The sequence below is a fragment of the Protomyctophum bolini genome, assembly GCF_963924005.1.
Source record: "Protomyctophum bolini genome assembly, chromosome: 2".
Classification (NCBI taxonomy): domain Eukaryota; kingdom Metazoa; phylum Chordata; class Actinopteri; order Myctophiformes; family Myctophidae; genus Protomyctophum; species Protomyctophum bolini.
In genome coordinates this window covers 40732855-40747270 of record NC_137863.1, presented here as the reverse complement: position 1 = coordinate 40747270, position 14416 = coordinate 40732855, and the positions used below count along the sequence as shown (strand labels likewise).

At 42.1% G+C, this 14416-nt stretch overlaps 1 protein-coding gene across 1 annotated transcript; it reads right to left on the bottom strand.

The window, feature by feature from the left end:
• Positions 1 to 363: 363 nt before the first annotated feature.
• On the bottom strand, positions 364 to 3105 carry fezf2 (FEZ family zinc finger 2; the record flags this gene model as incomplete). Its single annotated transcript, XM_080790866.1, has 4 exons — positions 364 to 638; positions 1497 to 1629; positions 1772 to 1906; positions 2299 to 3105. 4 exons carry the CDS (start codon positions 3103 to 3105, stop codon positions 364 to 366), a joined length of 1350 nt encoding a protein of 449 aa, XP_080646992.1.
• Positions 3106 to 14416: the final 11311 nt, after the last annotated feature.

The window sequence follows — 14416 nt, the reverse complement described above, 5'->3', positions numbered from 1 at the left end:
TAATTCAGCAGATCGAAACAGTCCACACATTCAGTTTTAGCTAGGCTATATACATATAACTTAGATATGTACACATTAACAATTTCTGAGAAATGTACGAAAATGTCCCCACATTGATTAAATAACATTTTATTTATCCTATTATTTACAATTGCATTTTCACACATCACGGAATAATGTTATATTATATTCTTGTCTGAGTCTGAGCTATAGGGCATGTATAGCCTAGGCTACAAATATCTTAAATAGGCAGATGGAAACAGACCGGTCTCTTTTCATGCAGCGTTTTAAATATCCTATAGTTATGCAACCGGTGCTCCCCCGTTGAAATATGACCAGTGCATGAAACAAAATAACGTTGGCTCAAATTTTTAGTTCTCTGCATGGAGCCCCGGCACCGGCTGCGGATGATGATGTCGCGGAGTTATTATTGCTGTCGTGCAGCTTGCGGATGTGCTTTTTCAGGTCAAAGTTCCTGCAGAATCCTTTCCCGCAGATCCCGCAGGTGAAGGGCTTCTTGTCATTGTGCGTGTGCATGTGGAAGGTGAGGTTGTAGACCTGGTGGAAGGCCTTGTTGCAGATGGAGCACTTGTACTGCTTCTCCCCGCTGTGCGTCAACTTGTGGTTCTTGTAGTTCCCTGAAACGGAGCAGAAACGAATGAGTTTTTTTTTTTTAAAGGGCAGTGTAGGGCACCCGACCACATCATTTGACTGAATGTCCTGGTTTCGATATAGGGACACACGTTATGTTTATGTCTTACTGCCCAAACTAAATCAAGAACAAATGCAACAAAACTATATGAGCATCGAGTTATGGCCCTGCATGTTAATAATGGCACATGAAAGAGGCCCTGTGTTTCGACACAATTAAGGTCACAAGTTCATTGTTAAGTTATATTCAACAATCGTCCCCCAGCCTTCATTAATCGGGAGTTATCTGCATCGAAGTCAAGAAGTTGTCAAACTTTGTCAAAATCAAACGCAACAACAAGTAAAAACTGATGTTCAAGTCGGCTAAGGTCTGCTAACTGACCCATAGCAAATTCCACAGTCTTGTAGGCAGAGTTAGTGAGTGTAAAGTGACATGTCCCATTTCCATTGATCGCTTCAAGCTCACGAGTGGGCCTCCCTACTAAGCGGACATGCCTTTTTTTTAGTGACAGTGACACAGATAACATATTCAATAACATATGATGTGGTAATTAACACCATTTTTGGCATACAAAGACCTCTGTCGAATTGTAACACTTTTGTGTATAGATTCGCCTTGAATTTATGTCCATATCTCATATGTGTTACAATATATAGCCTACAATTATCAATGTCAGGCTTCAATTTAATCAAAACACAAGCCTATAGCCTATACTCATCATCAATGGGCTAATATAATGCACCAGCCCAGCTGCACATAAACACAGGACAGTTGCATTAGCCTATATTGCATAAAAACACAACGTTAAAAATGAACGATTAGTTGAGCTAAATCTAAATTGTACCTTTCTGATGGAAACCTTTCCCACAGAATTCACAGACGAACGGTTTGTAGCCAGCATGGATCCGTATGTGAGTATTCAAAGTTGAACTTCTGTTGAAGGCCTTCCCACACTGGTTGCATTTATGGGGTTTTTCCTGGTACAACAAAAATACAAAAACAGGCATTTATATGCAGGCAAATAAATATAATTGCATGCATATATATATATATATATATATATATATATATTAGTATAATTATAATTATATGAAGTATACATTAGATATGAAGTGTTACCTGTGTATGGATGATTTTGTGTCTGCAAAGCGTGCTCGCCTGGCGGAATCCTTTCCCACACACTTTGCACACGAAGGGCCTCGCTCCAGTGTGCACTGGCATGTGTCGTGTCAGATTATAATGGGCATTGAACACCTGCAGAGCGAGCACAAATATGCAAATTATGATGAGGAACGCTTGCAAAGACGATTTTTTTTTTCAAAAGCATCGCAGGTTCTTAATATTTTTAACAGTATAGGCCTATAGCCGATACCAGAGTTATTAATTCGATCATTAATCCACACAGAATTTATTTTCTCGTTATTGATGTGGGTTAAATTTATTTGATTAATTAATAATTAAAATACATTCATTTTATGAAAACTGCAACATTGTAAACAATATTTTCAAATGGCTATACTAATTTTCGGAAATATTTTTTGTTTTGTTTTCACAGAAACATTTTTCCACATAAAATTGCTTAATGACTCAAGCACAGAAGCCTATATATATAGTTCTTCGGTTTATAGATAGAAATAAACGCATACCTTTCCACACACTTCACATGTAAAGTTTTTGGGCTTTCCGTCTTGGGCAGCGCCGGTGCTGAGTTTGCTATGAGCTTTAACGCCGTTTTTCTCCGAGGTCAGGCCGTGGTTCTCCTTGACTATCTGGTCCAGTTGACCGGGCAGGTGTTCCTTGTGGGGGTACTGAGGCGTGGGGAACTTGTCGACCGGCGCGGCCCCGCTGTTCAGCTTGGCGTTTTCCAGGAGCAAAAGTTTGTGGTGCGCCGCAAGAGACGCCTGCGCCTGCGAAGTGGCCAACGCCGACGAGAACAACTGTCCAGTCAGCAGCTCCGACTGCTGGTAGGCAGAGTCCAGGTAGTTGAGATAGTACAGAGAGCCACCGGTGGGCATCGCCATGGCCTGATGGATGACCTGGGGTTTTATCACCCTGCTCCCCGGGCCCGGCAACAGATGATGCTTCAAGACCGCGTCCGCTTTGCCGCACATCCCGCAGTTCACTTTGCACACCGCCGCGGCGGAAGAAGCGCCGCAAAAGGTCCCCCTGAAATTAGCTTTCCACAGCTCCGAGTAGTTCATGAGCGCCTTGGCCTGGAGGTCGTAGCTGAACGGCTGCAGCGGGATCATGCAGGGGAGAGGCGAGCAGAGACCGAGCAACTTCTCCGCGCCTCGCCGCTCCTGATCCGCGCCTCCTTTCGGCTCCGAGGTCTTGGACATGATCCGGTCTATGGAGAAGGCCAGGGTCTTTGGGGCGGCGGATGGCCCGTTCCTACCAACACCGTCCAGTCGTGGGCAAGCCATCACCTTTTCCAGAGGAAGGGAACTGGCCATGATTCTGTCTATGTGGAGCGAACTTGGTGTGAGCAGCCAAGCACCAAGCCAGCCAGCCGCTTCGTAGCCTGCTATACTGCCTGCCTCCTCAGCTGCGAGAAAAGACAAGGACAGACACATCAGTTTAATAAGCACCTTGCTATCACAGTGTCACCCATTTGCATTCAAATGACCATCCTCCGCAACAATAGCATCCAGGGGGTACCAGATTAATGCTCATTAACTAGTACACACAAAATTAACAGGACATTTCAGAGCTCGTTAGGAAGGAAGGATGGCTGAGGAGGGGGGGGGGAGAAACAGGACAAAAACATTTTCTTATTCAGCGCAACGGTCCCCGAATAATGTGGATTGGAAAAGTTTACAGCGAGAGACTCAGTCAGTGTTGGAGTTTACCTTTTAGCGGCGACAGATGGATTGGAAGATAGCAGCGTTGACTGCTCGCTGTCACATTTTGGTAGCGACCGCCCTCATCAGCGCCAGATCACTGTCTCCTGACATCAGAGGACTAAAACTCTTTAACATGCAGGGTGAACGAGATCATCAGAGTTCCCATGCATGCGTGCATGCTCGTGTTGGTCCTTAGTTATATATATAACACCAGAGTGGTGTGGTTGTTGCTGCAATAATCTGATGGCCAAAGCCCAAAATAGAAATACCCTATACCCTATAAAATCGTGGCAACTTATAGGTACCATACAATTTCAGTTTTTGTTTTAGTATAGGCCGACTATACGATTGTATATGCCAAGTTATTATTATTATTATTATTATTGGCTAAATTACCATACTATACTTCTACGAATTATTGGTTACGCTCAATTAGAACTGAAGTGCAATGTTTTTAGATTTTTAGTTGGTTGAAAACATCACATGTCTTTTCAACCCCCATTCTTAATTTGAGCTGCCATTTAGCATTTTTTTTGCACTTTCGATCCTTTTTTTTACAGGTTTTGTATTGGCTCACACAACAATGTTCTTGGGGCCTTTTGCTTTTGACAAGTCTCATTTTTTATTGAAAGTTCCTAATCCTCGGAGATGGGATAGCTTTTCCATGCTGGCTTATACTTACTATTTGTATAATCGAGAGCGTCCAATTTCCACCTGTTTAAGAGCAGATTGTGAGAGCAGAACCTCCCTTGGATCCTATTAAACGTTGTTCCTCCTTCGCCTATTCACAAGAACCAATTTTCCAGAGCGATCATTCAAGGCTCGGCTCAGCACAGAAAAAACAAGCTCTTTCACTTTTAGCCACTAAAGCACTGCGTGAACCTGGTTTTGTGTGTTTCTGAAATAGAAGGACGGATTAAAGGGGTAAAAAGAAAAGACTTAGCCTGGCCAGAGGTAGGCTCTGCCGACAAATGAAAAGAACCCCCTTTTTTAAATAGCATAAAGGTTTGCTGGAATCCACAGTTTTGTGCTTGCTACAATGACCAGTCACCCTCTCAACTATTTTTCACATGGGACGGTGTTGATTCATGTGTTTGCACTGCTTTTCAGGCGATTTAGTAACTGATTATAAGGGAAATGAAATGGTATATATATATATATATATATATATATATATATCGAAGGGAACTTATAGACAAAATCGACTTATTTGTCTTAAAATACCTGGGAATGTAAACTATAAATAATATATGCATAAATCATTGTCATCACTATATGTTAATTGCATCAAATATAGCCTATGCAAAACTATTCTAGTCTATTCTACATTATACAATAGCAATATGCTTCTATAAGGTTATAATATATATATATATATATTATATATATATATATATATATATATATATATATATATACCATGCCATTTTATTCTAAAGGGATATGCTGGAGGCTGTCTGTATATACCTGGCTACACCTGCTGGTCAGTGCAGATGCAGGATTAAATACCCATTGTTCTAATGCCACACGTATGTAAATGAGGGTACTCTAATTTGAGTGTATTCAGGCACAATTATTGCCTCATCTACACAATAAACATTGATCTATTGCTGGGTGGGATCCTTCCCCTCCATTCAGTGCTGCTATAACAGCAATTAGCTGCATCATTGAATAGATGAATGTCTCCTGCAGGTATGCCTGAGCATTCCAGTTTTTTATTATTATTATTATTTTTATTTTATTAAAAAAAATCTCTGGGGAGATTGTCTATAATATTAGTCTGGCCATGCCAGGCTATAGGAGCTCTCAGCAGCAGCCTCATGCAGTCATTCTAGGCCAGGTCTAGGCTATACTGTGAGTCGTCTGATGCTGCATGCCCCACCTTTGGTGTCGCTACAGACAAGGCACAGTATATCTTGCATGAGGGTGCATGCATGAGTAATTTGTGTGCAGCAAATATTTGCCTAAAGATGCATCACTTTGCCCTGTTTATTATACTGTTTGGTATACCAAATATTAAAATATAAATAAAGTGACACCTTTGGGTGAACATTCTTTCTATGAGCCCCAGATCCTTACAACCCTTTCGGTTTTATTTTAGCCTTATCCAAAGTACTTCACAGAATATACTTAGTCCTGTTGGCAGCATCATCTTCAGCCAGTGGACTGAAAATGTGAGCATCCAAAGCTTGGACTCCAAGCATCCTTGGAATTTCTGACAGAAATGAGGAATGGACACACATGGTGACATACATAATGTCAACATTGAGTTAAGCATAATAAGCAAATAAGCAAAATATCTGTCTCTCAATGAACTAATGGTGCTTTTTAATTTATTTTAATTTATTTGTTTTTAAGTGGATTTTAGATTTTAATAGTATTTTAGCTCTTTTAACTAGCATACTAAAAGCCAGTGAAACGACATTTCGTTCTCTTATGCATTTTATGTATCTGCTGAATGACAATAAAGCTATCTATCATCTATCTAAGCAGCTTCACTGGTTAATCTATTTTCACAATATAATAAAAGTATAGAATATTGTATCAGAATATTGATGGCATAATAAGCTATGCATCTCTGCAGCTTGTCATGAAGTCTTTTATAATTCACCTGTGGAGTTTAGCCTACAGTCTTTCCCTATATAGCACACATAATGACCTGCCATAATTATGTTTAAAGTGGTTAAACTCATTGTGATGCTATATACATTTTCACACATTTTGTTGGGGACCTACATGGAACCCCTTTAATGACGGGAGAAGTTTTGTGCCCTCAGCGTAAATTAAGACCGCGCCAGAACATGATAGAGTCATGCGATGACTGAGGTATAAATATGTCTTAAAGCGCAACAAAGCTATAATATAGCCTATATTATAGGCTTAACAGTCATGTTGTTGTGTTTTAGGTTTTGGTTAATGGTTATACCCCGTTTTGAGTCGTGAAAACACATTTCCATGAGGACAATAAAATATCAGACTTGTGTGAAGTGAGAGGCGCCTTGCTGTTGTACGTCACGGGGTGCAAACATAAAACGTCCATAGACTTGGCTGCCACATGACGTCACAGGGGGACATGCTGATGTTTTGGGGGGTACGTGTTGATTTCTGCGATTCTGGTTCCTAATTGATTCTTGCTGATTTTGGAGGGAGCCCGAATAAGACAAACATTAAAAGTCCATAGACTTGCACGTCACATGACGATGACGTCACTTTTGAGGGGCTGTTGCCCCTCAGAAAATGAATCAGAATCTGAATCATATTATTTCTTATCACTATCAATACTGTCACTTTAAACGTTACGTTGGTTATAATGGAGGGAGGCAGGAATTCCCTGCAAGGCTGCAGCAAAATAATGTCCTGAATCAATAGTGTGCACCTCATCGCATTCAGTACAGGAATTCGCAGACAGTTGTCCTCACACTTTCCTTCTGTGGTGACAACTTTCACTGACGTTAACCCTGGGGAAATTAAATGGGAATGTGTGACTAGAACGTGGTTGTTCGATCTTGCCAATGCAACCTACTGTATCATGCTTTCACTCCATATGTTCACAGCAGGGCCTCAACCTTGAGTTTTATTTTGACACCAACCCAGGAATGGCATAATCTCGGTTCCCTTCGCTACCGGTGCCCACATCAGTATTAGTTAACAGAGCCACAGCCTCTATAGTATCAAAATATTAACTATAGGTTCCCCCCCCCCCCATCTACTCCAATTCTTTGATGTAAATAGTCGATATTGTCAGGAGGTGGTTTACAAGTAGGACACAAATGCGAGGAAGTCAGAATCTTGAAGTGGAAGTTTGATAGAGGTTTGCAGGAGAGCAACACTATCAAACGAACAGACTTTGAAACTCAGGATAATGCAACAGGAAACACAACCAAACACAGGGCTTAAATAGGCACACGATGAACAGGACACAGGTGAACTCAAATCAAATCAACACAAGGATTGCCTGGGGAAAACAAGACACAGGTGAAACAAATATCCAAAAATCAGGGAAGGTGAGACAAGGCAGGAAACTACTACAAAGGAGGACAGGAAACACAAAAGCATCACTTCAAAACAAGAATCAAGAACAACATACACAACACACAGAAGGCAGATCCTGACAGATATATACATTGACACGAAACAAGACAGGAACGCCCCAAAACGTCACATCCGGGACATTTACCCTGGCAGAATTTTCTATGGCTGCCAATGCAACTTTTCCAATCCTTAATAACATACGGACAAACATCTATGCCGATAATATCTAACTTGCGGAGGTAGCGTGCCTTGTCCACGGGCAACAGATCTTTCAACGTATGTCATTGCAAATAAGTTTGATAATCGCTACTGCCGCAAATTGCATTGCAGTGAACGAGAGCAAATCAAGGGCTGCGTCCGAATTGCTAGGGTTGTTCCCTACTCCCTATCCCCCATACGGGGATCCAGATTCTAGTGGACTCTATAGTGATGATTTCGGACAATACTCCCTGTATGGGGAGCACCGACTCTGACGTCAATATCGATAGAGGGCGCTGTAGTTCCGCGGGTTCATGTACTTTTTATTTGCATGAAATCCCCATTAGGTTTTTTCAGATCGCCTCATAAAGAAGTTAAGAACTGTTTGAAAAATAAACAAATCATCCCGGCCATTTCACTCATTTGGATATGAAGAATCAACTGACTACAAGAAACCAATCAAAACGCTGCTGCTGAATTTCCGCTAGGAACAGACTGTATCAAATAAGTCTGGCTGTCACCTCCCTGCAAGGACAGTTTGTAAAGTTATTTTTAAATTCATGAATGAATAAAGGAAAAAATAGGTTAATGAAAATATGTTTGCAGGCATTTAGGCCTATATATCTATGATAAAAAGGTTATTTAGGATAATGGATATAGTCTAATATTAATTTATTGATAATAATCATAGGCCCATTGTTATGGGAAAACAGTGCACAACCTTGACAATATATGAAAATATCAGCAGCATGATTTAATCTTAACCACATGAACCCCCGCTAATCCTGGGGCGGGGGGGATACGGCAAAAATAGCCGATCTAAGCAACGCGCGACGTCCGTGTTGTGAGCTTGTATACTTTTACTTGGGTACTTTTGGTAAAGAATTACCAAAAGTAGCCGATCTACAAGCTCTTCTCACAATACGGACGTTTGGTGTTAACAGAAACAGCAGTCCAATAAATGACTGCCTACACAATGAAGTTGCAATTTATTGCAATTCAATGAAATAATGTTAGATAGCCTATTCATGGCAGGAATGAATGAATATTAATAAAACATATGTTCGGACACAATTAATATGTGTCTCACATGCATGTATTTAGCCTACGTTTGTGATAAAGAATCTCACAAATATATTCTACAGCAAGCAACTGATTGCTCTCCTAACGTCATGCGCTGGGCCTGGGTGATACAATTAATCAGATTAGTAATAATACTATTGCAAACGAGTAGATTTATTATAAATAAAATAAAACAATTTCAAATAAATGCACAGATCATTTGTCTCGAGATCTGTAGCTTCGAGATCCGCCAGGGAAGAAAAGAGGGGGAAACGAAAGTTTAAAAAGTACATTTGTGTTGAGTTCTTTCGCTGGTTCAACTTCTGCCTCTTCTGAGTTGGAGCGCAATGAGCGCATGCATGCAGAAGCAGCGCACGTGCGCAAACGCGTGCATGTGCGCTCAAGAGCGAGCTTGCGCAATGCATTATGGGGCAGATTTGCTTCGCTGTGTTTTTGTAGTGACCATCGGATGCTCCCTACAATTCCCGGTGCATTGTGGGATACTTCAGTCCACTACGTTAGGGTGCAAAAATGCTCACTACATATTCGGACACTATAACAAAATGGCGGAACCTCAAAGTAGTGCACTATATGGGGCATAGGGAATGATTTCGGACGCAGCCACAGTTTACCCGGGGGGTGGTGACTCCGCCCTGAATACGCGTTTTCGTGTCAATGTATAGAAGCTGCACTGGGCTCACAGCGTGCGCTTGTAGATCTGCTATTTTCGCCAAATGTTCACCCCAGAATTAACCATATGCAGACCGCGTCCATCTTCCCAGCAAGGTGGTAACTAGGTGCGATTTATAATTTAGCACCACTTACATTATATGTACTGTAAATGTATCAGCAGGCAAAATTGCAATAGGATTACGCGGGCCACAAAACCTGAAAGTTTTAGAATCCCACCCGGTGAGACTTATTTTGTTAATAATTACCAGCTAAAATAAGTAATAAATGTTGCAGTGGACAATTGGACATTATTCATTGCTCATCTGAGCTATTAATATCATTATTACTCATTTTGTATAATGGCATACAGAAAAGTATTATGAGCATACAGTGTATGCCATAACATGTTATGTTGAGACTACACGACTGGTCTCTCTGTTTCAGAGATATGACCAAATGGGACATTTTGACCTTGAAGTTTATTGTGACCTTGACCGTTTCGAACCACAAGTTAATGATTTATTCAGTTTCAAGAATAGGAATAGGAAAAAGTGTGTTTTAAAGACCATGCCAAATTGTGGAAAATCTAGTAGGCTGTGGAGAGTTGCATCATCAGATTATTTTTTATATTCATAACCTATAAGGTTCAATAGTTATTATAGTTATAGCATTATAGTTTGTCAGTGGAGACTAGCTTGGGATCAAGTCACTGCAGGTTGTTACAGGTGGTTCCATTAGCGAATATGGAAGTGCTGCTTGCATGTACAGTACAGTATGTGTCAGGGCGTTTGCATATTACCCGATATGGAAAATGGGCTTTCTCCGGAGGCTCTCACAGAAATCAACCAAATTGACAGTGAAAATAACTGTCATATTGGCATCATCCACTCACTGGCCTATCTCAGCTTAAAAAGGCCAATTCAGATTTTTCTAGGCCCAGTCATGTTCTGTATCTCCACCACTGCCAGCATGTGGAAAACATACTGTATGTCCATACTTACTGTATATACTAGGCTATAGGCTTACCAAAGTAATAAAAGTATACCCCTCTACTAGCTCTTTGCAGTCACAGAGGCAAAGCATGCCACTCAAGCTGCCTCCCACTCCTCAGTCCTTATCCTTCTTGACCTAAATTTACAGCAAGGACTGCATTCAAGTGGTTCTCATCCTACCTGACCGCTCAGACCCACCAGGTTTCTTGGAGAGGTTTGCTCTCATCACCCACTACCCTCTTGACTGGAGTCCCACTCCTTTTGTCCCTCTAGATAGCTTGGCCCTGTCATCTCTGTTCACAAGTCCTTCTATTACTGCTACACAGACGACACACAACAGTTTTCCCTCTTTCCCGGCATCTGCCATGCAGGTGGAAGAGCTCAGATTCTCACAGTGAAGGTCTTCCCATCACTGCAAGCTCATCACAGAGGAAACTGAAGTGACCAAGGGCCATGCACCCACAGGATATGATCTAGCCTTACAACTCTTACATTTCAGCCAATACAAGACTTCTGTCCCTGGGGCAGCAGTGGCCGATAGAGCAGTCAGTTCGATCCCGAGCTCCCTCAGAGTAAGTGTCGAAGTGTCCTTGACCAAGACTCTGAACCCCTAATTGCTCCCAATGTGCAAGTTGGTGCCTTGCATGGTTTACGCCACGCCGCCGCCATGGTGCGTGAATGAGTGCATGTATTAAATGCACAATCTTTGTAAAAGTGCTTTGGATAAAAAATAAAAGTTCACAGTGGAGAAAGAAGTTCCAAGGCAGCTAAGCTATAAGTAGAATATATTTTTGTTCCATAGAAAAGGAAGGATTAAAAACGCAGATGACCAATATGCGTTTCGGCCAGAGCTCTTCATCATGGTCCACTATTATATATTTCCACTGTGATGCCTACAAAGGAGAACTTTTGCTGTCCAGATATGTATGTTGATTACTTGTTCACATATACACTATATTTGCTTGTCAACAGATACTATGTTATTTAAGTTGGTTTAAAAATGAAATCTTAGTAGAGTATCACACTGTATGACAAAAATGCTAAATAAATTGTTTGGTTTTTATGTAGCATATCATGAAATGGCACAATTGTCTTACCATAAAGTGAGTTCTTTAAACACAGGAGTGCTTCAATGTGGCAATTTGAATCACCCAGAAGGACCTGCCCTCCACACATCACACCACCAGAGGGCCTATGGCCTCACACGGGCCCCAACACATCACAACTGCACCGCAGCATGGCCCCCACATCCCACACAAGCCCCAGCACAACTGCACTGCTCACACCATTCATACCCAATTCCATAGAGTACCCACTTGAGCAATTCAACCCAGCAGTCTTTTGGTGCACATTTTTGTCTCTCACTCCTCTAAGCCCCCCCCCCCCCCCTCTCTCTCTCTCTCTCTCATTCATTCATCCCCTGGTCTACTTTTACTCATTTTCATGCCCCCCAAACATTCTTGCTTACATCTATTTTCCTGACCCCCTTCTCCAAGTGCAAGTCTCTATAGTTAGTGGAACTGGCTCATGGCCCTTTGATACCTTTACCGGGGTGCTGGTACCGTTGAATGGGGCACCATTCAAAGAGCTCAAGATGTAGAGGCCACCTGACAGCCCATGATGTGTCTCTGAATGGGACAAAACGCGTGGAAGGATTTGTTATTTCATTTCTCTGAAACTGAAAAACACAATGGACACCAAAGCCATGGTCATCATGATATATATCATGATTCAGGTCCCCCATCTAACTTACTTTACTTTCTTATAGTTAGAAACCAAAAACTCTTACAATCAAACCAAAAGAGCACAAGCACAACAGACTTTAAACCAGAAAAGAGCATATTATGCACACAGACAGCCAGCCACCAGTTTCCAGGGAGCTTACTGGGGAAAAGGGGTGTGAATTATGGGCATCAGTTCCTGTTAGTCAATTCAATTCAAAGTGAGACGTCATCTGTGTCAGTCAACATAACAATAATATGGGGACACAACGCAAAAGAAATAAAAAAGGGTCACAATAGCCCACAGACTCTACAAGATCTCCGTCCACACAGCTGATTCAAATGAATTATGTTATGTTAATTAAGTTATATCACTGATGCAGAAGTCACTTAACATAATTTAATCCACACAGGTCCTTCCGTTGAGATACAGACGCCCCAGAGACGAACCTTTATACAGTATGTCTATGGCTAGGAGGACTACGGGATCCTAGTGCATGTGGATTGCGATCTACCAGTAGGCCTAGATCACAAAGAATATACAAAAAATAAAACATTGTTTTGCCACTTTTTAGGTAACTTGATTGATTCACATCAGGGTCTGTCAGCTCAAACCCACAATGCAATACTTTGTTTTCAGTAAGAAAGAGTGTTGCGCTCAAGTTCTCAACAGGCCCGAAAATTAAGGCCCGGCCCTACTTGGGCCTTCATCAAACCCTGTACACTCAAGATACTTCCCCGGTTGCCACCCTTGTCTCCATATATGGAGCTGACCTGTTCTGACATTCCATATGTTGATATGACCTCATCAAACCCTGTACACTCAAGACACGCTCCATATATGGCCAGTACAGAATTCATTCCATATGTTGATCTGACCCCCCATGCAAAAGCGCTAGCACTCGCCCAGCAGTCTGCTGTCACCCGCAGGCGGATATGTTGATCTGACCCCCAATTCCAAAGCGCCAGCGCTCGCCTATAGTCTGCTGTCACCCAGGCGGATGCGTGTGGATGCGTCGCTTCTCGCCCTCAGGCGTCTTTCTTACTGGTTTAAACTAATCGGCTTCCAATCTGGATATGGCACAGACCTGATTCAGGCTGGATTTGGCTGCCAGTATAAAAGGGGCCTTAGGGTTAGGGGTATAGGCCACTGGTTCTCAACGTTAGGTCCGGGAACAGACAGGGGTCATTGAGGTGTTCCAGGGGGTCCCTGCAGCCAACTGACTCATAGTTAGAAACCAAAAAGGACACCTATGGTTCTACAAATGTAACTAAATGGACCCTGATGGGGATCCGTGGCCTAATTCATAACAAACTGGGGGTCCTGCATGCAATTAAGAAGATTGAGATGCACTGCTCTAGGTGAAGGATTAACTCCTGACATCCACCTCATAACAACATAATAACCCAGTCCCAGGGTTTGACGATGATATGGTCGATCCACTATATGGGCTTCACGAGCAAGCGCGAAACGGGACACGGTACAATAAAATCTGCCTGAGTCTGAACATGGAATGAGATTGCATTATTGAGAGTGAGATTGCAACTGTAAGCTATACTCTTTTCGTGGAAAAAAGATCTAAAATTAATCAGCGAGCTTGTTGTTCCCTTCTTAAGGCTGAGATAAGGTTTGGTGGGGCAGCAAAACATAAGAGGCTTTATTGTCCGTCTTTATTAAACAGATCTGATATCTATAACCTTCCCTCGCAAATGGCAGGCATAATTCTGACACCTCTGGCACGCAAAGCAACACAACAATGACAAAATAAGTTGTTTTGTAGTCCTATGCCCGACCACGCGCCTCGGATGCGGAATAATGAATTGCTTATTCAAAACAAAGCACAGGCCAATATATTTTTGGCAGCTTGTGTTTACACATTTTGGGTTGATTCATGCGTTTGTGTTGATATTCTCCATTAAGTGCACACATGTCAGTGAGAGACGGCCTGATGGAATTGACGTGTCAGAACGTCTTGTCACTGCAGGACTCCCCGCTGCAGCGACGCGCCAGCAGATCAGTGGCCATGTTGTCACCACGGTGGTCAAAATGGAAAATGCTGTTGTATTTGGATACCGTTATCATTTCCTATTTCCTCTAGCTGATTGGAGCTTATAAACACCAAAGGAGCTCAGATCGTGCCAGCATAAATCTCTGGGACCATTAATCCCGGCTCGCTCACTCAAAACAGCCCCACCACCGCGCCCGCATTTCTCGGGACATTAATATACATAATATTCCGAGGC